Source organism: Coregonus clupeaformis, chromosome 7 (genome assembly GCF_020615455.1).
Source record: "Coregonus clupeaformis isolate EN_2021a chromosome 7, ASM2061545v1, whole genome shotgun sequence".
NCBI classification, from domain to species: domain Eukaryota; kingdom Metazoa; phylum Chordata; class Actinopteri; order Salmoniformes; family Salmonidae; genus Coregonus; species Coregonus clupeaformis.
The window spans coordinates 62,470,666-62,495,479 of record NC_059198.1 but is presented as its reverse complement, the minus strand read 5'-3'; the positions used below and the strand labels follow the sequence as shown (position 1 = coordinate 62,495,479).

General features: G+C 47.6%; 1 protein-coding gene across 2 annotated transcripts in view; it reads left to right on the top strand.

Moving 5' to 3' along the window:
• Positions 1-2,696: 2,696 nt before the first annotated feature.
• The window catches only part of LOC121555381 (protein tweety homolog 2-like), a 95,508-nt gene continuing 73,390 nt past the window's right edge, over positions 2,697-24,814 (top strand). For both annotated transcript variants that reach the window (XM_045221467.1, XM_045221468.1), the window contains exons 1-2: positions 2,697-3,141; positions 10,348-10,520. In XM_045221467.1, the coding sequence (XP_045077402.1) occupies positions 3,013-3,141; positions 10,348-10,520 (302 nt within the window). In that variant the 5' untranslated portion in view covers positions 2,697-3,012. The remainder of the gene's footprint in view (positions 3,142-10,347; positions 10,521-24,814) is intronic.

The window sequence follows — 24,814 nt, the reverse complement described above, 5'->3', positions numbered from 1 at the left end:
CCGTAATGTCCTAGTGTCCGTGGTGAGTCCAAAGGAGAGGCCCGATAGTGGAGAGCAGGATGGTGGTGGCAGGAGTGAAGCGGAGGCAGGAGTCAGGTTCCAAATATCTGTGGCACAGGAGAAAAAGTAAATAAACAGTCCAAAAAACACAAGAGCGAAAACAGACAGGTTGAGTCGGCAGCGAGACTAACATGGTTGTCTTGACTATGATCTGACGATGAGTGGAAAGTTTGACCGGGTCTTAAAGGCTGAGGTGATTATGGTGAATGAGCTGCAGCTGGAACCCTGACTCCCGCACACCAGACTTCACTCCTGCAATCAAGGACAGACAGAGGGGAGGGGGAGAGCAGAGAGAGAGCTACCTAGCAGCAGTAGGCCTAACAGTGGTGTGATGTCACCCTCGTCGAGTAATCTGTTAAGTTTAGCCCTGGTTGTGAACCCAATGTTCAACTTTCTTCCTGTCACAGATACAGCATATCGGTATAAGGTACAAGGCTAAATATCACATATCACAGTGTTTGATCATAATAATAGTCAAATACTAACCTGGTAAATGGTTTGCCTTTTCTTTAAAGGCAATTTCACAAGGCTCCTCATGGCACTGCAGAGCTGCTGGAAGCATAAACTTGGAACATAGCTTGCGTACGAATTTCACCATCTATAACAGACATTTACAAAAATGGTAGGTGAAACCTATTTTAGAGGATCCCTGCAGATATCAGCAAGAAACACAGAATGGAAAAAAACTGCAAAATCCAATCCCACCTCATCTTGTAACAAAAATATTGATGACTGCTCTCTCTGAAGCAGCAAGTTGAAAGAAGTGAAAGTTGGTACGGTGGCTTGGAAGAACAGCAGGTACACTTCTGTCATGGGGTCAGTGAATGTCTGCACAAGTCTACTTCTATTGCACACATTTCCTGTATTTATGTTAAATTCTTTGGAATACATCTTACCTGTTCGAAATCAGCTGAGTTTACATTCACCACAATAAATCATGTTCACACGCACAAACAAATAATTTCTTTCAAGATTTAAAGTTTAATAGAGTGAGTACTCAATTGGACGACATTTCATTGTTACATACCTAGTCTCAGCTCAGCTTCTTATCAGACTTCTTGAGGTAGTGACCGTTTCTTCTCCTGTTGTCTTTCGCGGCAATGGTATCTCTTCTTCTGTCACTAACTTCGGGGTGCAGCGCATATGGTTCAGTGGCGCTCATCAGCGCCATCTACCGTCGGGGAGTTTGAAAAAAGGAACGAACGAGTCTCGGCCGATTTTTTTTGCGTGAGAAATTGGATGTGTGGCGTGAGTGTGTGTGAAAACAGGCAAAAACGTGTGTCACACGGCGAAAGCGTGAGAGTTGGCAGCTCTGGATAACATGTTTGTAATATGCTACTTACCTTTGTATTATTAGCGCTACTCACATAATCCATGCATCTGTGCACTTTATTCCATGGTAGTTTTTGTAACAGGCCTGCAGGAGGATCCCAATGTAAATACGTTGTTAAACTTATTTGTGTTATTCTCAATTATTTCAAATGCATTGGTTCCACATGTGGGTTGAAATGTGTTTTTAAATAGTCAAGTAAATCGTGAATAAACCAGGGCATTCATTTGGTCGGATTTATGGCTTCCGACTTCACGCCCAATAACTACAATGAGGTTGGCACTTGTCAGACCATGGGAAACATCCGGTGCATGTCGTGTGAAACTTTTAGGGCCCAAACCAAATGGACGTAGCCTCTGTTTTTTTCTATTTATGTTCTTTTTTGTTTTGTCCTGACCTGCACTGTTAAATAATTCCCACATGGGATGGGAACCGGAACTCCACATATTTTTGTAAAATAAACCAATGTGACCAAAAGCCAATTCATGCTTGATCTGAAAATGTGGTTGGTGTGACGCAATTGCGGAGCCTCCATAGGCATGCATAGGCCAACTTGAGCTCTGTACTGCATCGCCATCCGCCTCCCAAAATGTGTAACAATGTGGAGGGCTCCATATAGCTCCGCATTGATATGATTGTTTTGACCGTAGGTTGGGGCGGGATGTCCTGTATATACACAATATCACTTCCTTGACAACTTCCTTCACAACAGCTCTGCGCTGCTCGGCGAAGGCAAGAAGTATGAATGTCCTGACTTCTGGAGAGGCCGTATCACCGTAAATGCTGTAGGCCTACGGCTGCCACGGTTCAAATGCTTTCAAGCCTCCTAGTGCTGGGCCAACCTTACAGGCTTTATCAGAACATACGCCACACACACACACAAACCACAGCCTTGCATGAATGGTTCACTACTGTAGTGCTCTATCCAGCTATAGCCCGTGGATTACATTAGATACATTCTGCTCTGATAACCAGCAGTAGGCTTTTATACCAGATATGAGATAGCCTTTGGGTTTTATTCTAATACCACCATCATCATTCTAGATTTAATTTAATGACCTGAATGTATTAATTGCATCGTCTTCACTGTAGCCATATCCTTTTCCACTAGGCTATACATTCTTGACCGCAGCTGAATTTGCTATTTCTCAGTGATATTAGACAATAGAATATAGTCGCTCAGCGCCCCGGTAAATGGTTTAAAACCGGTCATGCACGCACTGTGTTTTGAAGGGCGCCATCGTCACACGGTCTCGTGCCTTGGATGAGTGCGAGGCGCGCGCAGTCCCGTCAGAAAAAGCCGCTTGGGGAGCCTACTTGGAATGAACCTACCAGTGAGCGCGCCTCCGAGAAGTTAAAACAGCTGTCTAGCTGCGGAACACGACACGGGACCATGGAGATACTGAGATAATGCTACTGTTATGCCTTGTTCTGAGGGCAAAGAGTCCAGGGAAGTAGTTTTGTATTGTTTATCCTCCTGCGCTACATTGCAAAGTGTTGTCCAACAAGAAGTCGCAGATTCATGATTTGTTTTTGTATAGAACCGAGGATTAGGCTACTGGCGGGGTCTCGAGTTCTCGAAGGAGATTTTAGTGGTTCGGAAACACTTTTTGTAAGCAGGAATGGCCACGGCACGGCTGGACTATATCGCTCCATGGTGGACCTACTGGCTGCACAATTTCCCCCACTTCAACTTCACCTTCCAGCCTGTTGACAACACCTTCAGACCCGGGGAAGAGAGCTACCAGCAGGTTGGTACCTACCACCCGCTGCGCGTAAAGCACGGCCACGGTTCTCTTCTAGACTAGAGAGAGGGCTCACTGAAAGACCCTCACTGACAGGCCACGTATCTAGGCAAATGATCTGAAAAATACTTTGTTGGTCAAAGATTTAGCAATTTATTTGGAAAGTAAAATATATATTTTGTCTTTAGCAGAATAATGTTTTGAATTTTCTTACGTCATTTCCCACATTGCTATAGGATGTATTTTCATCCGCACCAACTTTGCACAGTTTAACTTTGAATAACGTGAAGACACTTTATTCCATCTATTCTCTGCTATCATCACTGTGGCATGTTTCAATGGGACGTAGGAAAATAAAGTTATGAGCAGAGTGGACACATCATCACATGAAATCACATCCGTTTTAGTATTGACATCTCCAGCTGCAAAGTGCTGAGTGTGCCCATCTAGCCTGGTTAACGTCTCCATTAAGCTAGTACATTCTACTACTTGCCACTCCTGTCTTTGGTAAATGAGTGGCAAGGAGTGGAATGTTAGCTAAAAAAGACTGGTACCCAGACTAGTGCCCATCTGGCTGGTTGGTTGTTTGTTACCACCCCTAAGTGTCTGAGTCTGGGGATGTTCCAGGTTGTCTTCTTTATTGCAGTCATGCACCACAGATGAATATGTATTAAGCTTCTCAGAGTAGGAGTGCTGATCTAGGATCAGCTCCCCCCGTCCATGTCATCCTATTCATTGTGATCAAAGGGCAAAACTGATCCTATATGGACACAGGACCATAAACTCCTACTCCAGAACACTTGCTAGACACAGCCCCATGTCTCACTACACCTGGAGAAGAGTTTAACATGTCAATAACCACATTACATACCATAGCAGTGTTCTGAGACGTGAGTTGTGCAGCGTGACTGCATAAAGACATCCTGGAATGCAGCCACAGTGCCAGAGAGCAGGGGCACACACAGGGATGATCACATGACCTGGAGCCTGGCCTACATGTTCCTCCTCTACACGCACGCACACCCACACACAGACACACACACACACACACACACACACACACACACACACACACAGACACACACCCACACACAGACACACACACACACACACACACACACACACACACACACTCACAGACAGATCATGAGCTGCATAACACTGTTACCACTGCATAACACGGTTACCACTACATAACACTGTTACCACTACATAACACTGGTTACCACTACATAACACTGTTACTACTACATAACACAGTTACCACTACATAACACTGTTACCACTACATAACACTGTTACCACTACATAACACTGGTTACCACTACATAACACTGTTACCACTACATAACACAGTTACCACTACATGACACTGTTACCACTACATAACACTGTTACCACTACATAACACTGTTACCACTACATAACACTGGTTACCACTACATAATACTGGTTATTACTACATAACACACATTTACATATTTGTTCGTACTGGTCCCCCGTGGGAATCAAACCCACAACCCTGGCGTTGCAAGTGCCATGCTCTACCAACTGAGCCTAAAGGGACCACTATTTAACACTGTTTACCACTACATAACACTGGTTACCAATGGTTACCACTGAATAACAGTGGTTACCACTACACTCCAGACTAGAGACAAACCTCCAACAAGTGCTTTCTCTCCAAACCTTCTGGCTTTGGCAATTATCTGTCAGACAGTACTCAATGTGTGATTTCTGATGGTGTTAAGTCTAGTTTCCTGGATATTACAAAAGGTGTACCGCAGTGGTCGGTACTGGAACCTGATATGTTGACTATTTATATAAATAATATTGGTCTATTTGTTAACTTGTAATATTCATCTGAATGCAGACGACACTGTTATGTATGCCATTGCCCCAACCCCCAACTGTTGGCCAGGCTATGTTAGAGCTGCAATCTGATCTTGTTACTTTACAGAAAGGGCTGGTTGGTTTATAACTTGTACTTAATGTGGGCAAGACTAAATACAATGCATTCGGAAAGCATTCAGACCCCTTCACTTTTTCCACATTTTGTTACGTTACAGCCTTATTCTAAAATGGATTAAATAAAATGTTTCCTCATCACAATACCCCATAATGACAAAGCAAAAAACGATTTTTTGAGATTTTTGCAAATGTATTAAAAATAAAAACCAGAAATACCTTATTTACATAAGTATTCATACCCTTTGCTATGAGACTCGAAATTGAGCTCAGGTGCATCCTGTTTCCATCGATCATCCTTGAGATATTTCTACAACTTGATTGGAGTCCACCTGTGGTAAATTCAATTGATTGGACATGTTTTGGAAAGGCAAACACCTGTCTATATAAGGTCCCACAGTTGAGAGTGCATGTCAGAGCAAAAACCAAGCCATGAGGTCGAAGGAATTGTCCGTAGAGCTCCGAGACAGGATTGTGTCGAGGCACAGATCTGGGGAAGGGTACCAAAACAGGTCCCCAAGAACACAGTGGCCTCCATCATTCTTAAATGGAAGAAGTTTGGAATCACCAAGAGTCTTCCTAGAGCTGGCCGCCCAGCCAAACTGAGCAATTGGGGGAGAACGGCCTTATTCAAGGAGGTGACCAAGAACCCGATGGTCACTCTGACAGAGATCCAGAGTTCCTCTGTGGAGATGGGAGAACCTTCCAGAAGGACAACCATCTCTGCAGCACTCCACCAATCAGGCCTTTGTGGTTGAGTGGCCAGAAGGAAGCAACTCCTCAGTAAAAGGCACATGACAGCCCGCTTGGAGTTTGCCAAAAGGCACCTAAATGACTCTCAGACAATAAGAAACAAGGTTCTCTGGTCTGATGAAACCAAGATTGAGCTCTTTGGCCTGAATGCCAAGCATCACATCTGGAGGAAACCAGGCACCGCTCATCACCTGGCCAATACCATCCCTACGGTGAAGAATGGTAGTGGCAGCATCATGCTGTGGGGATGTTTTTCAGTGGCAGGGACTGGGAGACTAGTCAGGTTCGAGGGAAAGATGAACGGAGCAAAGTACAGAGAGATCCTTGATGAAAACCTGCTCCAGAGCGCTCAGGACCTCAGACTGGGGCGAAGGTTTACCTTCCAACAGGACAAAGACCCTAAGCACACAGCCAAGACAACGCAGGAGTGGCTTTGGGACAAGTCTCTGAATGTCCTTGAGTGGCCCAGCCAGAGCCCAGACTTGAACCCGATCGAACATCTCTGGAGAGACCTGAAAATAGCTGTGCAGTGACACTCCCCATCCAACCTGACAGAGCTTGAGAAGATCTGCAGAGAAGAATGGGAGAAACTCCCCAAATACAGGTGTGCCAAGCTTGTAGCGTCATACCCAAGAAGACTCGAGGCTGTGAAAGGTGCTTCAACAAAGTACTGAGTAAAGGGTCTGAATACTTATGTAAATGTTATATTTCAGTGTTTTATTTTTAGTACATTTGCAAAAACCTGTTTTTGCTTTGTCATTATGGGGTATTGTGTGTAGATTGATGAGTAAAAACAACAACAATTTAATCAATTTTAGAATAAGGCTGTAACGTAACAAAATATGGAAAACGTCTAGGGGTCTGACTACTGTACATGTTGTTCTCTAATTCTCTCAAAAATGTTTCAGATGGACTACATATTTATTCATTAGATGTTTCTCTCATCAATCAGGTTACCACCTATATATATCTGGGCATTTGGATTGACAAAGACTTCATGTTTAAAAAACATACGGATGAGCTAGTTCATAAGCTAAGATATAAAGTGGGCTTCTTTTTTAGAAATAGATATTACCTCTCTCTAAATAGCACAAAGCAGATTGTACAGTCAACTTTCCTACCAGTTCTTGACTATGGTGACACCATTTACCAGATTGCAGCAGCCACTACTCTTAAACCTATGGATGCCGTCTACCATAGCACCATTCACTTTATCACAGGTGACAGTTTTAATACTCATCACTGCATCCTGTATCAGAAGGTTTTCTGGTCCTCATTAAAGTCCTGTAGATCACTTCATTACTCCCTTTTGTTTACAAAGCTCTACTACACAAGCTTCCGACTTACCCAACTTCGTTGTTAAAGTATAAAAACATGAGATACCAAACCCGCTCACAGGTTTGGTTAACTCTGGAGGTTCCTCTGGTCTACACCGAACTAGGTAAATCCGCTTTTAGTTTTAATGCACCTCAATGCTGGAACCAACTGAAAAATACATTGCCCAAGCGGCAATAGAGCATCCAATTGCAATGTAAAATACTGATTGGGGAACTACTTTCTGAGGAATGTGGCTGTTTTTCTAGAATGTTGGTATTGTGCTGTAATTTAGTTGGTTTTGCATTGTATTGATTAGATTTTGTCTTGTGAATTGTATGTATTGTAGAGTTCGTAAATTTTTGGCATCTCTAAGTACCTATTTGAAAATAACTTAAGCTCAAGTTATCTCCATGTGTCTCAAATCAAACACGAAAGTCCCATTTTATGTCCACGGTAACCAAGCAATTAGCTGAAGTCTAAACATGTCACAAAACACCTCTTTACTGACTTTGATGTGGTAAACCACATTTCAGAATGATGGTCTAAGCTGTTAGCATTCACAACCTGGTGATTGTGTCAGCATCCATCATCACTTCTCTGTGTGTGGGGTGTTTGTGAATGCTGCTGTTGTGTGCTGGAGTAGTGCTATACTACTTTAGTGTGTGATACTGACCTGTGTTACTGAATAGACAGGGCAATGTAGGTAGTGTAATAGTCTGTCCTCTTTGATTAAGGCTACATTATGTGTAACAGCATATTCTGTCCTCTTTGATTAAGGCTATATTATGTGTAACACCATAGTCTGTCCTCTTTGATTAAGGCTACATGATGTGTAACAGCATATTCTGTCCTCTTTGATTAAGGCTATATTATGTGTAACACCATAGTCTGTCCTCTTTGATTAAGGCTACATGATGTGTAACACCATAGTCTGTCCTCTTTGATTAAGGCTACATGATGTGTAACACCATAGTCTGTCCTCTTTGATTAAGGCTACATGATGTGTAACACCATATTCTGTCCTCTTTGATTAAGGCTACATGACGTGTAACACCATAGTCTGTCCTCTTTGATTAAGGCTACATGATGTGTATCACCATAGTCTGTCCTCTTTGAATAAGGCTACATGACGTGTATCACCATAGTCTGTCCTCTTGGATTAAGGCTACATGATGTGTAACACCATAGTCTGTCCTCTTTGATTAAGGCTACATGATGTGTATCACCATAGTCTGTCCTCTTTGAATAAGGCTACATGACGTGTATCACCATAGTCTGTCCTCTTTGATTAAGGCTACATGATGTGTAACACCATCATAATATCTTCTAAAGCAGTTCTGAACAATGTGGACCTTCCTGCTGCTGGCACATCCTTCTGGAACAATGGGACCATTTTAGATAGAGAGGTGGGATTGAGGACAGAACCCAGAATACGATAACTTTGTTGACTTGTACAGTTGAAGTTTGAGTAGCAATTTCATCTTACTTTCCAGGTCATTGTTGTAAAAGAGAATGTGTTCTCAATTACTTATATGGTTAAATACAGGTAGTTGCATTTATTTAGACATTATGCCATCTACAATTGGTTTGATAAGTAATAATAAATTACACTTTAGTTTACGCTGCTAGGCATTGCCTGGATCTGCAACCTTCGTCAAAACCGTGTTAAAAAAATTATGCCATAACCCATAACTTGATCAGTCAAATTGAATCAGGGAAACAGAAGGTAGCATCCTGTTAAGGTTCTGTGGAGACAAACAGTACCTTGTTAGAGTCATGAAACCATGCCAGGTAGGAGTGTGGAAAAACAACATGGATCCATAGGGCTCTGGTCAAAAGTAGTGCACTATATAGGGAATAGGGTGCCATTTGGGACAAAACCATGTTTGGCCATGGGGTTTGTGTGATTTCAGGCCAAAACACCATGGTTCCACTTCAGTTCATGACTTTTTGAACTCCTCTACGCTCCAAACGACGGGCTGAACTCAGTATTATTTGTGAATGGCTTCTATCTGCAAATGGCTGTGTGTGGTTGTGCTTGTGTAGTACACTGTGTTTTATAACTTTCATCACCTTTCACCAAAATGAAAGGTACAAACTTCAGGTTGACCTAATCTAAAAAACAAATAGATATGCCTACAGTATACCCCCCATACTATATGTTCTGCTTGCTGTTCTCTCTCTCTCTCTCTCTCTCTCTCTCTCTGTGTCTCCCTCTCTCTCTCTCTCTCTCTCGCTCTCTCTCTCGCTCTCTCTCTCTCTCGCTCTCTCTCTCTCTCGCTCTCTCTCTCTCTCGCTCTCTCTCTCTCTCTCGCTCTCTCTCTCTCTCTCGCTCTCTCTCTCTCGCTCCTTTCCTACCCTGGCTATCCCTCCATCATTCAGGCTCTGAGGGTAATCTCAGTCAGGGAATCACTAGACTGTTTTTGAGGGAGGCCGCTTCGTCACCTGACGTTGAGGTAAAATTCCAACAGCCTCTGATCAGTGACTGTTTTCCCCCTAACACCCTAACTCCTGTGTGGATCAGTTGGTAGATAGTTATTATGATATTAATAGCATTAGTCCAAGGGGCCCCAGGTATCTCTTAGACCACCAATACCAGGTCATATTCATTAGACACCAAACTGATGAACACAGAGAAGGAGAACCTAGACTTGTCCAATGAGAAACCTTCATGTTGATATTTTTTTTATGACTTGCTACTTTGTGCCCTACTGAACACGATCCTGGGGTGTATTCAGTGAGCCTTGCCCCCCCCCCCCCCCTCTCTCCCCTCCTCTCTCGCCCTATCTCTGGCTTCACACAGAGAGCTGCTAGTGATGATGATTGATAAACCAAACGTGACTTTTGACCCAGTATATCTTTTCATATTAGTCTCAATTGATTCCAGTGGCTCCCTTTCAGAGTGGGGTCACTCTACACAGTAGTCAATCACAGGGCTTGTATCAACACAGGACCTGACGTGATAATATATACTGGTTGTCTGAAGAAATGGTTGTTTGCAAATAAGTTATCTCAGTGTGGCAGTTGTATTTTTCCTGTTATTAGGAAATAACACATTTATTATAACATGCTCATCTCTCCCTCCCTCCCTCCCTCCCTCCCTCCCTCCCTCCCTCCCTCCCTCCTCCCTCTTTCTCCCCCCCTCCTCCCTCCCTCCCTCCCCCTCCTCCCCAGTCTCTGGTCTTCCTAGCCTGTATATCAGCCGCTGGACTAGTCCTGAGCCTCCTGCTGCTGTCTGTCTACCTGACCAGTCTGTGCTGCTGCAGGAAGAAGGATGAGGAGGAGACCAAGAGGCCTGACGCCTGCTGTGTCTCCTGGATGGCTGTCATCACTGGACTCATCCTATGGTGAGTAGTATTACTGGAACTGTTTGTATCTAACAGTACTGTATTACAGTATTAGTGCCACATGGACCTTTCTTCAGTCTGTCCTGGATGTGGTTCATCCTATGGTGAGATGTGTTATCTTTTAAGGGAGTATGCAAGGCACAGACGTTCGCTTCACCGAGCCAAGTTCCACTAGAAGCAAACCGAACCTAGTATGTGTGGCGCCTTTAGTGTCTAGATCATGGTTCTACAACTCTGGTTCTGTGAGAGTGTTGTAACACACTTGGTATAGCTAATCAAGGTGCTGGCGAGCAGCTAATTAGTAAAATAAAGTGTTCTAGATTAGGGTTGGAGTGAAACTCTCCAAGAGGGGAATTGGACAACCCTAGACCGCCCGCCTGTGTTCTTGGAAAAGGCTTTGATGTGATCTTTGACCTTCAGGAGTTGACCTCTGACCTCATTAACTCACACACACAGGCTGACATGCTGCTATGGTGGTGAGAGAGAGACCCAGATGGTCATTCAGTGGGAGAAATCTGTTGACCTTTCACCTTTTGGCCTGATCTACTTTGGCCCACGATGTTGTAGACTGAGGTCACTGTGACTGATCATGTTCCCTGATGACAGTCCTGATGTTGTAGACTGAGGTCACTGTGACTGACCATGTTCCCTGATGACAGTCCTGATGTTGTAGACTGAGGTCACTGTGACTGACCATGTTCCCTGATGACAGTCCTGATGTTGTAGACTGAGGTCACTGTGACTAACCATGTTCCCTGATGACAGTCCTGATGTTGTAGACTGAGGTCACTGTGACTGACCATGTTCCCTGATGACAGTCCTGATGTTGTAGACTGAGGTCACTGAGACTAACCATGTTCCCTGATGACAGTCCTGATGTTGTAGACTGAGGTCACTGTGACTGACCATGTTCCCTGATGACAGTCCTGATGTTGTAGACTGAGGTCACTGTGACTGACCATGTTCCCTGATGACAGCCCTGCTCTCATTGTGTCTAAAGCAGACTACACTATGCACTGTCTACTCTACACTATCACTACACCACATTACACTACACAATCTATTCAGGTGTCCTGGGTTTGCACAGCACAGCGTCCATTGAGGCATTATCGTTTGTCCTGTGAGATTGTGGTTTGCAACATTCACAATGTGCAATTGTGTATTGTCTCACTGCCACAAGCAAAAGTCCCTTTTTGGATCTGTATGTAGGGCTGCCCACCTCATCACTATAGGACCTGTAGGGCTGCCCGCCTCATCACTATAGGACCTATAGGGCTGCCCGCCTCATCACTATAGGACCTGTAGGGCTGCCAACCTCATCACTATAGGACCTGTAGGGCTGCCCACCTCATCGCTATAGGACCTGTAGGGCTGCCCACCTCATCACTATAGGACCTGTAGGGCTGCCAACCTCATCACTATAGGACCTGTGGGCTGCCCACCTCATCACTATAGGACCTGTAGGGCTGCCCACCTCATCACTATAGGACCTGTGGGCTGCCCACCTCATCACTATAGGACCTGTAGGGCTGCCCACCTCATCACTATAGGACCTGTAGGGCTGCCAACCTCATCACTATAGGACCTGTAGGGCTTCCCACCTCATCACTATAGGACCTGTAGGGCTGCCCACCTCATCACTATAGGACCTGTAGGGCTTCCCACCTCATCACTATAGGACCTGTAGGGCTGCCCACCTCATCACTATAGGACCTGTAGGGCTGCCAACCTCATCACTATAGGACCTGTAGGGCTGCCCACCTCATCACTATAGGACCTGTAGGGCTGCCCACCTCATCACTATAGGACCTGTAGGGCTGCCCACCTCATCACTATAGGGACCTGTGGGCTGCCCACCTCATCACTATAGGACCTGTAGGGCTGCCCACCTCATCACTATAGGACCTGTAGGGCTGCCAACCTCATCACTATAGGACCTGTAGGGCTGCCCAACTCATCACTATAGGACCTGTAGGGCTGCCCACCTCATCACTATAGGACCTGTAGGGCTGCCCACCTCATCACTATAGGACCTGTAGGGCTGCCAACCTCATCACTATAGGACCTGTAGGGCTGCCCACCTCATCACTATAGGACCTGTGGGGCTGCCCACCTCATCACTATAGGACCTGTAGGGGCTGCCCACCTCATCACTATAGGACCTGTAGGGCTGCCCACCTCATCACTATAGGACCTGTAGGGCTGCCAACCTCATCACTATAGGACCTGTAGGGCTGCCAACCTCATCACTATAGGACCTGTAGGGCTGCCCACATCACTATAGGACCTGTAGGGCTGCCCACCTCATCACTATAGGACCTGTAGGTTCCAATTATAGGCTAATATCTTATAGCAATATGCTTTATTGTTTTTGGAAAGTATTCAGTATTTGGAGTAACAATTCTTTATTCAGTGTAATGACATTCCCCAGGTTAAAACATTACTATACACAGTGTTAATATAAACATTATGAACATCTTCCTAATATTAGGTTGCAGCCCTGTGAATGGCACAGACATACACAATCCATCTCTCAATTGTCTTAAGGCTTAAAAATCGTGGACAGGAGGACAGGATCAACCAGATCGGGCACGCTCTGGATAGGGTGATGAACACCCTCCATCGATGGGAGGCCAGCGGGGTACCCCACGCCCCCCACCTACCACACCATCACCTCGGTCAGTCCACCTGTCCAACTTCCGAACCCAGTGGGATTCGGCTCTCGCTCGGCGTACGACGGCACCGCGGCCGGGTGTCAGGGTTTCCCTGTTGCAAATCGAACTCTACCTCGCCACCGTACACCCCGGTGCCCTCGGGCCGAGCGTTTCCGCCCTCATCTCCTGTCTCACCGGCAAAGGCGTTGGAGTGGGCCAACGCCGAATGGGGAGGATAGACGCCTCAACGATCACCTATGCGGAGTTCTCCCGCCGCTTCCGGGCAGTGTTCGACCATCCACCTGAGGGGGCGGCGGGGAGCTCTATTCTACCTCCGGCAGGGATGAGGAGCGCTCAAGAGTTTGCACTGGAGTTCCGGACTCTAGCGGCAGATGCAGGGTGGAATGAGCGGGCCCTCATAGATCACTTCCGCTGCAGCCTCAGGGAGGACGTCCGTAGAGAGTTGGCGTGCAGGGACACCACTCTTTCGTTTGACCAATTGGTTGACATGGCCATTCGGCTAGACACCCTGCTCGCCACCCGCGGACGTCCTGGGTGGGGGTCGCCCATTCCACCCTCCAGCAGCTCCGAGCCGAGTCCTATGGAGCTCGGGGGTGCTGGCGCTAGAGAAACGGAGGAGAAGGAGCCCGAGGGGGGCCGTCCCCTGCACCAACTGTAGCCGTGGAGGGCACACCGCGGCTAGGTGCTGGGAGGGTCTCCTGGAGGCGAGACAGCAGGCCACACATTGGGGAGTCCTCCCAGGTGAGTAGGCGCCCCACTTACCCAGAGCTTTCTGTCGTGCACATAACCATACCTGTTTGTTTTCCACAGGTTGCACCTCGTTCCCAGCATAAGGCGCTAGTAGATTCAGGCGCAGCTGGGAATTTTGTAGATCGTAAATTTTGTATAGAGTTAGGGATCCCTCTCCTACCGGTTAATAATCCCTTCCCTGTACATGCCCTAGATAGCCGTCCGTTAGTATCCGGGTTGATCAGGGAGGTCACAGTGCCACTTAGGATGGAGACGCAGGGGGTCATGAGGAGACGATTCAGCTATACCTGATTGACTCTCCCTGCGTATCCGGTGGTGCTGGGGCTTCCCTGGTTGATTACTCACGATCCTACCATTTCGTGGCGAGAGAAGGCTCTTTAGGGGTGGTCTGCCCAGTGTGTGGGGCTATGTCTGGAGTGTTTCCGTAGAGGGGCGACCTCGGTGGAGAGTCCAAACCAAATGCCCGCAATGCATGTTCCCCCGAGTAGGAGGATTTAGCATTTCGTGTTTAGCAAGGCGAGGCGGCGCGATTGCCACCTCATAGACAGGGGGATTGTGCGATAGACCTCCAGGCAGGAGCTGCGCTCCCACGGAGCCATGTGTATCCTTTGTCACAAGAGGAGAAGAGGGCAATGGAGACATACATTGCCGAGTCTCTGAGACAGGGATACATACGGCCCTCCACTTCCCCTGCGTCCTCGAGCTTCTTTTTTGTGAAGAAAAAAGATGGAGGTTTGTGCCCGTGTATCGATTACCGCGGTCTCAATCAGATTACTGTGAAATATAGTTATCCACTCCCTCTGATTGTGACTATGACGGAGTCATTACACGGGGCACGGTTCTTCACAAAATTGGACCTCAGGAGCGCATACAACTTGGTGCGCATTAGAGAGGGCGATGAATGGAAGACAGCATTTACTACTACCTCGGGTCATTACGAGTATCTCGTCATGCCATACGGGTTAATGAATGCTCCATCAGTCTTCCAATCCTTTGTGGATGAGATCTTCCGGGACATGCAGGGGCAGGGAGTGGTCGTGGTACATAGACGATATTCTAGTGTACAGTTCTGCCGAGCCGAGCATGTAGCCCTGGTGCGCCGAGTGTTGAGGAGGCTGTTGGAGCATGACCTGTATGTCAAGGCAGAGAAATGTCTGTTCTTCCAGGAGTCGGTCTCCTTTTTGGGTTATCAGTTGTCCGCGTCAGGGGTGAAGATGGAGGTTGACCGTGTGTCAGCCGTGCGTAATTGGCAAACCCCAACCACAGTGAAAGAGGTGCAGCAGTTCTTGGGCTTTGCAATTACTACCGGAGGTTTATCCGGGGGTTTTGGACAGGTGGCAGCTCCCATAACGTCCCTTCTGAAGGGGGTCCGGTGCGCTTGCGGTGGTCAGCTGAGGCGAACAGGGCTTTTGGGAGACTGAAGGACCTGTTTACTTCGGCTCCGGTGCTGGCGCATCCGGATCCCGCTTTACCATTCCAAGTGGAGGTGGGCGCGTCAGAAGCCGTGGGTACGGGGCGTTCTCTCACGATCCGGCACACCACCTAAACTCCGCCCCTGTGCTTTTTACTCGAAAAAGCTCCAGTCGGCGGAGCGAAATTATGACGTAGGGGACAGGGAGCTGTTAGCCGTGGTACAGGCCCTAAAGGTGTGGAGGCATTGGCTTGAGGGGGCTCAACACCCTTTTCTCATTTTGACTGACCACCGTAACCTGGAATATATTCGGGCAGCTAGGAGACTAAATCCTCGCCAGGCTCGGTGGACTATGTTTCTAGCCCGGTTCGTGTTTAAGATCACTTACATCCCTGGGTCCCAGAACGGGAAGGCAGACGCCCTGTCTCGGCGGTATGACACAGAGGAGAGGTCCGTTGAGCCCACTCCCATACTACCTGAGTCTTGTCTGGTGGCACCGGTGGTGTGGGGGTCGATACGGAGATCGAGCGGGCGTTACGCACCGACCCTAGCCCTCCACAGTGTCCGGTGGGTCGGACGTATGTCCCGCTTCCGAGGTCGGGATCGACTCATTTATTGGGCTCACACGTCACCCTCCTCTGGGCATCCAGGTATTGGCCGGACAGTGCACTGCCTTAGCACAAAGTACTGGTGGCCAACGTTAGCCAGGGATGTGAGGATTTATGTCTCCTCCTGCTCGGTGTGTGCCCAGTGTAAGGCGCCCAGACACTTGCCCAGGGTATGTTACAACCCCTGCCCGTTCCTAACGACCCTGGTCTCACCTCTCGGTTGATTTTGTTACAGACCTTCCCCCTCACAGGGGAATACCACCATCCTGGTCGTTGTGGATCGGTTCTCGAAGGCCTGTCGTCTCCTTCCCATGCCGGGTCTTCCTACTGCCCTACAGACCGCTGAGGCTCTATTCACCCACGTCTTCCGGCATCTCCGGGGTACCGGAGGATATAGTGTCTGATCGAGGCCCCCAGTTTACCTCCAGAGTCTGGAGAGCGTTTATGGAGCGTTTGGGGTTTCGGTGAGCCTTACCTCGGGTTACCACCCGGAGAGTAATGGGCAGGTCGAGCGTGTCAACCGGGATGTGGGTAGGTTTCTGAGTCGTATTGCCAGGGCCGGCCGGAGGGATGGGCGAGGTATGTTCCCTGTGCCAAGATGGCACAGAACTCTCTCCCCACTCCTCCACTAAACTAACTCCTTTCCAGTGTGTGTTAGGGTACCAGCCGGCTCTGGCACCTTGGCATCAGAGCCAGATCGAGGCCCCTGCGGTGGATGAGTGGGTGTGGCGCTCGGAGGGGCGTGGAGACGCTGCACATCCATCTGCAGCGAGCCATCCGTCGACATAAGACAGCGCCGATCTCCACCGCAGTGAGGGGCCAGTGTACGCACCTGGAGATCGAGTCTGGCTCTCGACCAGAAACCTGCCCTTCCGCCTGCCCTGCCGGAAGCTGGGTCCTTTGTGGGGCCTTTTAAAGTCCTGAGGAGATTGAGCGAGGGTGTGTTACAGGTTACAACTGCCAATTGATTACAAGAATATTAACCCCTCGTTCCATGTGTCTCTCCTCCAGGCCGGTGTAGCTGGTCCACTCCAGGACTATGAGATAGAAGAGACTCCTCCGCCCCGCTGGACATCGAGGGGCTCCAGCGTCACTGTTCGGTCCATCCTAGATTCGAGAGCGCCGGATGGGGGTCTCCAATATCTCGTGGAGTGGGATGGGTGCGCCCGGAGGAGCGGTGCTGGGTGCCGAGGAGGGACATCCTAGACCCGTCTCTTCTGACCGAGTTCCATCGTGGTCATCCCACGCGCCCTGCTCCGCGTCTTCCTGAGTCGTCCTCGAGGCCGGGGTTGGCGCACGGCTGGAGCCGCGCGTCAAGGGGGTACTGTCACGGTTTCGGCCGAGGCTGCTCCTTCTCCTTGTTCGGGCAGGCTTCGTTGCGGTCGTCGTCTCCGGAGTACTAGCTGCCACCGTTCTATGTTTCGATGTTTGATTGGTTTTGTCTGTTTTGTTACACCTGTTCCTTGTTAGTGTTAATTATGCTCCTATAAGTTCTCTTGAGTTTTGTCATGTGTTGTGTGTAATTGTTCGTTGTCACTGTGGGATGCTAGTTCGTTTTTGTCTCTCTGTTCGGTGTAGTAGAGAGCTCCGCACTTTTGTGCCTTTGTATGTACTTTACCGGTGTGCGTAAAGTTCGTTTGCCTGCCAGGTTGTATGTAGCCGTGTTTGGCTTGTTCTTTTTGTCTTCACTAAAGACGTCAGTACGAAGCCTCTGTGTGTCCTGCGCTTGATTCCACACCACTTCTACACTCAACTGTGACACACATCCAGAGTAATATAATCTAGTAATTTTATTTCTATGGTCACATCGACAGTGTTCTTACCAGTGTTCTGGAGACCACAGCCGTTATGCAGTATTCTCAGAGTTATGGAGACCACAGCTGTTATACAGTGTTCATCATGATTCTTCCTCCCAATGAAAGAGAACAACAAATGATTCCTCCTCTCGATGAAAGAGAACAACAAATGATTCCTCCTCTTGATGAAAGAGAACAACAAATGATTCCACCTCCCAAAGAAAGAGAACAACAAATGATTCCTCCTCTCAATGAAAGAGAACAACAAATGATTCCTCCTCCCAATGAAAGAGAACAACAAATGATTCCTCCTCCCAATGAAAGAGAACAACAAATGATTCCTCCTCCCAATGAAAGAGAACAACAAATGATTCCTCCTCCCAATGAAAGAGAACAACAAATGATTCCTCCTCCCAATGAAAGAGAACAACAAATGATTCCTCCTCCCAATGAAAGAGAACAACAAATGATTCCTCCTCCCAATGAAAGAGAACAACAAATGATTCCTCCTCCCAATGAAAGAGAACAACAAATGATTCCTCCTCCCAAAGTGCTTGATTGAATTGGCGTTGGGTTGAGCTTAATCTTGTGACAGAGCTCTAAGTGCTGAGGGGTAATTGAGTTATTTAGCTGATAACATTCCAGGGGGGGCCAGCCCAGCTCTGATTGGTCTCACTTACACCAAACCTGTTGTAGTGCTAAGTGCTATGGCTTGATGATGCTTAGCCTAACCAAGGAGCGCGTGTTAACTCTTGAATGTCTGGGCTCTGGACAGCTCTCTGTTTCCTATGGAAACTTGACTTCATTTTAATTTTAAGCTCACAATATTCAGCATACAACCCCCTATAGGAAATACTATCTTAGTATTTTAAAATGCATATGTTTTTTATAACATTCACATTTTAGTCATTTAGCAGACGCTCTTATCCAGAGCGACTTACAGTTAGTGAGAGCATACATTTTTCATACTTTTATCTAACGAGCACTGTGTTAACCCTTCACTGTCTGAGGCCAGACTGCAAACGTGACTTTGTGTTGTAACTTAACAGAATCACAGAGCATTCAGCTTACTACCGCTATAGGAAATTATATCTTAATATTTCGAAATGCATATGAAAAATGTTATTTTACCAACAAGTGCTGCGTTAACCCTTTTCTGTCTGGGCTCTGTATGGCTTTCACCTTTCCTCTGTGCAGCTAGTCTAGTAAAAACTTTACTATTGTTGTGATATAACTAAACAGGCTCACAGCCTGTTCACTTTGGGTGACTATCAGTTTCCCTTTTCTGCAGCCAAGCCAGACTGGAACCTTTGTCATGTGACTACTAACAAGACCCCAGTGTTCTGTTTACTGCTCCCAAACAGGAAATACTATACTATACCATCACAGTCATATGTTGTTCAGTAATCAGTTAACTCCTTTTCCTCCATATCCCTGGCAAAACAGTCATAAACTTTTATGGTCCATCTTCTTTATGGCTTTTGAAGTATGTTTTATGGTGTTTATTTAAGTAAGCATTTCACTGTGAAGTCTACACCTGTTGTATTCGGTGCATGTGACCAATAAAATTGGATTTGGTTTATATAATGTGGTTGCTGTAATATGGGAAAACCCTACTGACACTAACACCTTAATGACCTCCGTCCTCCACCTCTTTGCTACTTACATTCTCCACAAGGAACTGTGTGACTGGACGCTCTGTTCTGGTCTTAAATGCGGTGCTGTTCTTGTTAATGTGATTTGGGAACGTGGTTTGGTTTTGTGTACAGGGTTATTTTCAGATGTGGTCTTCCATGATGTTAGCTCCTCTCATCTGGTGGCTGAGTTGTTGGACAGGAGACTTCTATTTGAATGTTGACTTGGTGTCACGATCGTCTGATGAATGAACGGACCAAAGCGCAGCGCGTTGAGTGAACATGATAACTTTAATAGAGTAAAGCACGTAAATACAAAACAAACGACGATTCGTGAAGTCCTCTGCTAAACTGACAGAAACGGAACAATAACCCACAAAACAAAGGTGAAAACTGACAGTTTAAATATGGCTCCCAATCAGAGATAACGAGCCGACAGCTGACACTCGTTACCTCCGATTGGGAGTCATTGACTACAACATACAACACCTAGAAAAACAACCCACAGACCTGCAAACATAGAAATACACCCGACAGAACTACCAACATAGAAAAACACCCAAATCCCCAACAAAACAACATACACTCTAGCTCACATACAAAAGTCCTAGAGCCAGAGTGTCACAGTACCCCCTAAAGGTGCGCACTCCGGGCGCACCAGCATACGCTCTAGGGAGGGTCTGGGTGGGCGTCTGTCCACGGTGGTGGCTCTGGCCCCGGTCGTGATCCCCACCCCACCACAGTCACAAACTGCTTAGTAGGCAGTACCGGACTAAGGGACAGCACCTGACTAAGGGGCAGCACCGGACTAAGTGGCAGCACCGGACTAAGGGGCAGCACCGGACCAAGGGGCAGCACCGGGCTAAGGGGGCAGCACCTGACTAAAGGGCAGCACCGGACTGAGGGCAGATCCTGGCTGGCTGGCTCAGGCGGATCCTGGCTGGACGGCTCTGGCGGATCCTGGCTGGCGGAAGGCTCTGGCTGATCCTGTCTGGCAGAAGGCTCTGGCTGATCCTGTCTGGCAGAAGGCTCTGGCTGATCCTGTCTGGCAGAAGGCTCTGGCTGATCCTGTCTGGCAGAAGGCTCTGGCTGATCCTGTCTGGCAGAAGGCTCTGGCTGATCCTGTCTGGCGGAAGGCTCTGGCTGATCCTGTCTGGCGGAAGGCTCTGGCTGATCCTGTCTGGCAGAAGGCTCTGGCTGATCCTGTCTGGCGGAAGGCTCTGACGGCGTTGGGCAGACGGGCAGTTCAGGCGGCGTTGGGCAGACGGACAGTTCAGGCCCCGTTGGGCAGGCGGGCAGTTCAGACGGCGTTGGGCAGATGGACAGTTCAGACGGCGTTGGGCAGACGGACAGTTCAGGCCCCGTTGGGCAGACGGCAGACTCTGGCCGTCTGAGGCGCATCGTAGGCCTGGTGCGTGGTGCCGGAACAGGAGGATTACCGGGCTGAGGACACGCATCTCAGGGCTAGTGCGGAGAGAAGCAACAGGGCTTGCTGGACCCTGGGAACGCACATGACGCCTAGTGCGGGGAGCCGGAACAGGGCATGCTGGACCCTGGGGACTCCCATAACGCCTAGTGCGGGGAGCCGGAACAGGGCATGCTGGACCCCTGGGGACTCACATACCGCCTAGTGCGGGGAGCAGCAACAGGACGCACAGGACTCGGGAACACACAGGAGGCTTGAGTGCGTGGTGTAGGCACTGGTGGTACTGGGCTGGAGCGAGGAGGTGGCGCCGGAAATACCGGACCGTGCAGGCGTACTGGCTCCCTTGAGCACTGAGCCTGCCCAACCTTACCTGGTTGTATACTCCCCGTCGCCCGACCAGTACGGGAAGGAGGAATAACCCGCACCGGCCTATGTGGGCGAACGGGAACACCATGCTTAAGGCAGGTGCCATGTAAGCCCGGCCGAGGAGACGCCCTGGTGGCTTGATGCGTAGGGCCGGCTTCATGACCTCCGGCTCAATGCTCCAACCCTAGCCCGGCCGATACGTGGAGCTGGAATGTACCTTACCGGCTATGCCTGCGTACAGGAGACACCATGCGCTCTACTGCGTAACACGGTGTCTGCCCGTACTCTCGCTCTCCACGGTCAGTCCAGGGAGTAGGCGCAGGTCTCCCTACCTGACTTCGCCATACTCCCTTCTAGCCCCCCAAGAAATTTTTGGGTAATCCTCTCGGGCTTCCAGCCTCGAGCTCCGTGCTGCCTCCTCCTACCACCTCCTCTCGGCTTTAGCTGCCTCCAGCTCTTCACGAGGGCGGTGATATTCCTCCGGTTGTGCCCAAGGACCCTTTCCATCCAGAATCTCCTCCCAAGTCCATGAATCCTTAGGAGGTGTCCACAAATCCTGTCTAGGTAGGTCCTGTTGCCGCTTGTTACGCTGCTTGGTCCTTTTACGGTGGGTTATTCTGTCACGATCGTCTGATGAATGAACGGACCAAAGCGCAGCGCGTTGAGTGAACATGATAACTTTAATAGAGTAAAGCACGTAAATACAAAACAAACGACGATTCGTGAAGTCCTCTGCTAAACTGACAGAAACGGAACAATAACCCACAAAACAAAGGTGAAAACTGACAGTTTAAATATGGCTCCCAATCAGAGATAACGAGCCGACAGCTGACACTCGTTACCTCCGATTGGGAGTCATTGACTACAACATACAACACCTAGAAAAACAACCCACAGACCTGCAAACATAGAAATACACCCGACAGAACTACCAACATAGAAAAACACCCAAATCCCCAACAAAACAACATACACTCTAGCTCACATACAAAAGTCCTAGAGCCAGAGTGTCACACTTGGACGGAAATGGTGTCCTTAATGCGTTATAGCTAGTAGGGTTAGTGCTGGGCTGGAACAAAAGTGTGCACTGCGCGTTGCAACCCCCAGGACTAGTGCCCACTGGTAGCCTGTTGTTTTTATATTGTCTAATGGTTTTATTATAACCAGAAGACTTTAATCCAATAACGTGTCTTTCTATTCCTCTGTCCTTTGTTTTATGAGTCACAGGGTTTGTATGATTGGATGATGCCACCGGACAGTTTCATGTTATTATATCATATGTTATTAGATTATATTACCTGTTATCATTCTATTACTCTCTCAAATGGAATACATCACTCTGATTAACTTGGACGGTTGGATCATTCAACCAGGCCTAACATGTTAGATGGTATGGGTGGAGGTAGTGACTGTTGGATCATTCAACCAGGCCTAACATGTTAGATGGTATGGGTGGAGGTAGTGACTGTTGGATCATTCAACCAGCCCTAACATGTTAGATGGTATGGGTGGAGGTAGTGACTGTTGGATCATTCAACCAGCCCTAACATGTTAGATGGTATGGGTGGAGGTAGTGACTGTTGGATCATTCAACCAGGCCTAACATGTTAGATGGTATGGGTGGAGGTAGTGACTGTTGTATCATTCAACCAGGCCTAACATGTTAGATGGTATGGGTGGAGGTAGTGACTGTTGGATCATTCAACCAGCCCTAACATGTTAGATGGTATGGGTGGAGGTAGTGACTGTTGGATCATTCAACCAGGCCTAACATGTTAGATGGTATGGGTGGAGGTAGTGACTGTTGGATCATTCAACCAGCCCTAACATGTTAGATGGTATGGGTGGAGGTAGTGACTGTTGGATCATTCAACCAGCCCTAACATGTTAGATGTTATGGGTGGAGGTAGTGACTGTTGGATCATTCAACCAGCCCTAACATGTTAGATGGTATGGGTGGAGGTAGTGACTGTTGGATCATTCAACCAGGCCTAACATGTTAGATGGTATGGGTGGAGGTAGTGACTGTTGGATCATTCAACCAGCCCTAACATGTTAGATGTTATGGGTGGAGGTAATGACTGTTGGACCATTCAACCAGCCCTAACATGTTAGATGGTATGGGTGGAGGTAATGACTGTTGGATCATTCAACCAGCCCTAACATGTTAGATGGTATGGGTGGAGGTAGTGACTGTTGGATCATTCAACCAGGCCTAACATGTTAGATGGTATGGGTGGAGGTAGTGACTGTTGGATCATTGAGTCAGAGTATGTGAGCGGAGTGGAGCTGGAGCGGAGCGGAGCGTGCCCAATTTGAACGGCCTTCTCGCCCACTCCAATTTCGCTCCAGTAGCTCAGGGCTTCACGAGCTCAGGGCATGCCCGACCCAGCATGCATTTGTAGGCTACTTGTGTGCTGCTATAGATAAATAATTGAAATAATATAGCCTAAGTAATTCATGTTCGTTCCTTCTTAGGCTCCCTGTCTGGCTCCTGACCTATTTAGAGTGTTTAAATGCTGTTTAATTTGACCTGTAGCCTATTTGAAATGATGAGCGCTTCTTACATTCACCTTTTCATGTTTATTAAAGTACTGTTCATTCAAATCATATGGTTTGGTTTCAATACTTCAAAACCAAATGGTAGGTCCAAGTAGTCACAAAAATAGATGGGTGTTGGTTAAATTGTGAGTTTAATGAATGGAGCGAATTTAGAGCGCCAGTTTTTTTTTCCTGTGAGCGCAGAGCGGTTTTAAGCGGAGCGGTTGGAAAGGACATGGAGCGCCAGAGTGGTGTGCAAGCAGCACTGGGATTTCCGACCGCTCCACTCCACTTGGGACGCATACAGAGATCCTCATGCAGAAAATACAGAAATCTGCACCCGACCCAGCAAAGTAGCTAAGGTGCAGTTAGATAAGTGACTTGCTCTCACTTTCTCTGACAAAGATGTGACCGAACGCTTGGCAAATAAATTACTGTCATTTATGGATCTAAGTATGCTGAGGCTTCTTCCTTCAGTAGAGATCTTAGTGCAGATTTTGTATGCAGGTCTCACAGTAGTAGTAGTAGCAGTAGTAGTAGTAGTAGTAGTAGTAGTAGCAGCAGCAGTAGTAGTAGTACTAGTAGTACTAGTAGTAGTAGTAGTAGTAGTAGTAGTAGTAGTAGTAATAATAGTAGTAGCAGCAGTAGTAGTAGTAGTAGTAGTATTAGTAGTAGTAGTAGTAGTAGCAGTAGCAGTAGTAATAGTAGTAGTAGTAGTAGTAGTAGCAGTAGTAGTGACTGTTGGATCATTGAGTCAGAGTATGTGAGCGGAGTGGAGCTGGAGCGGAGCGGAGCGTGCCCAATTTGAACGGCCTTCTCGCCCACTCCAATTTCGCTCCAGTAGCTCAGGGCTTCACGAGCTCAGGGCATGCCCGACCCAGCATGCATTTGTAGGCTAGTTGTGTGCTGCTATAGCCCCTTGCTTTAGCTACTGTCATCGAGTTCGCTAAATATTTTCATAAAGAAACGGATAAAACACACAGGTCCAAAATCAAGGTGACTTACAAAGATGAGGACCAAGAGAGGGAGTGTGGTGATGTAGTGTCCACAACTAAATAATTATTGTGGAATCTGAAAAGACACGTAT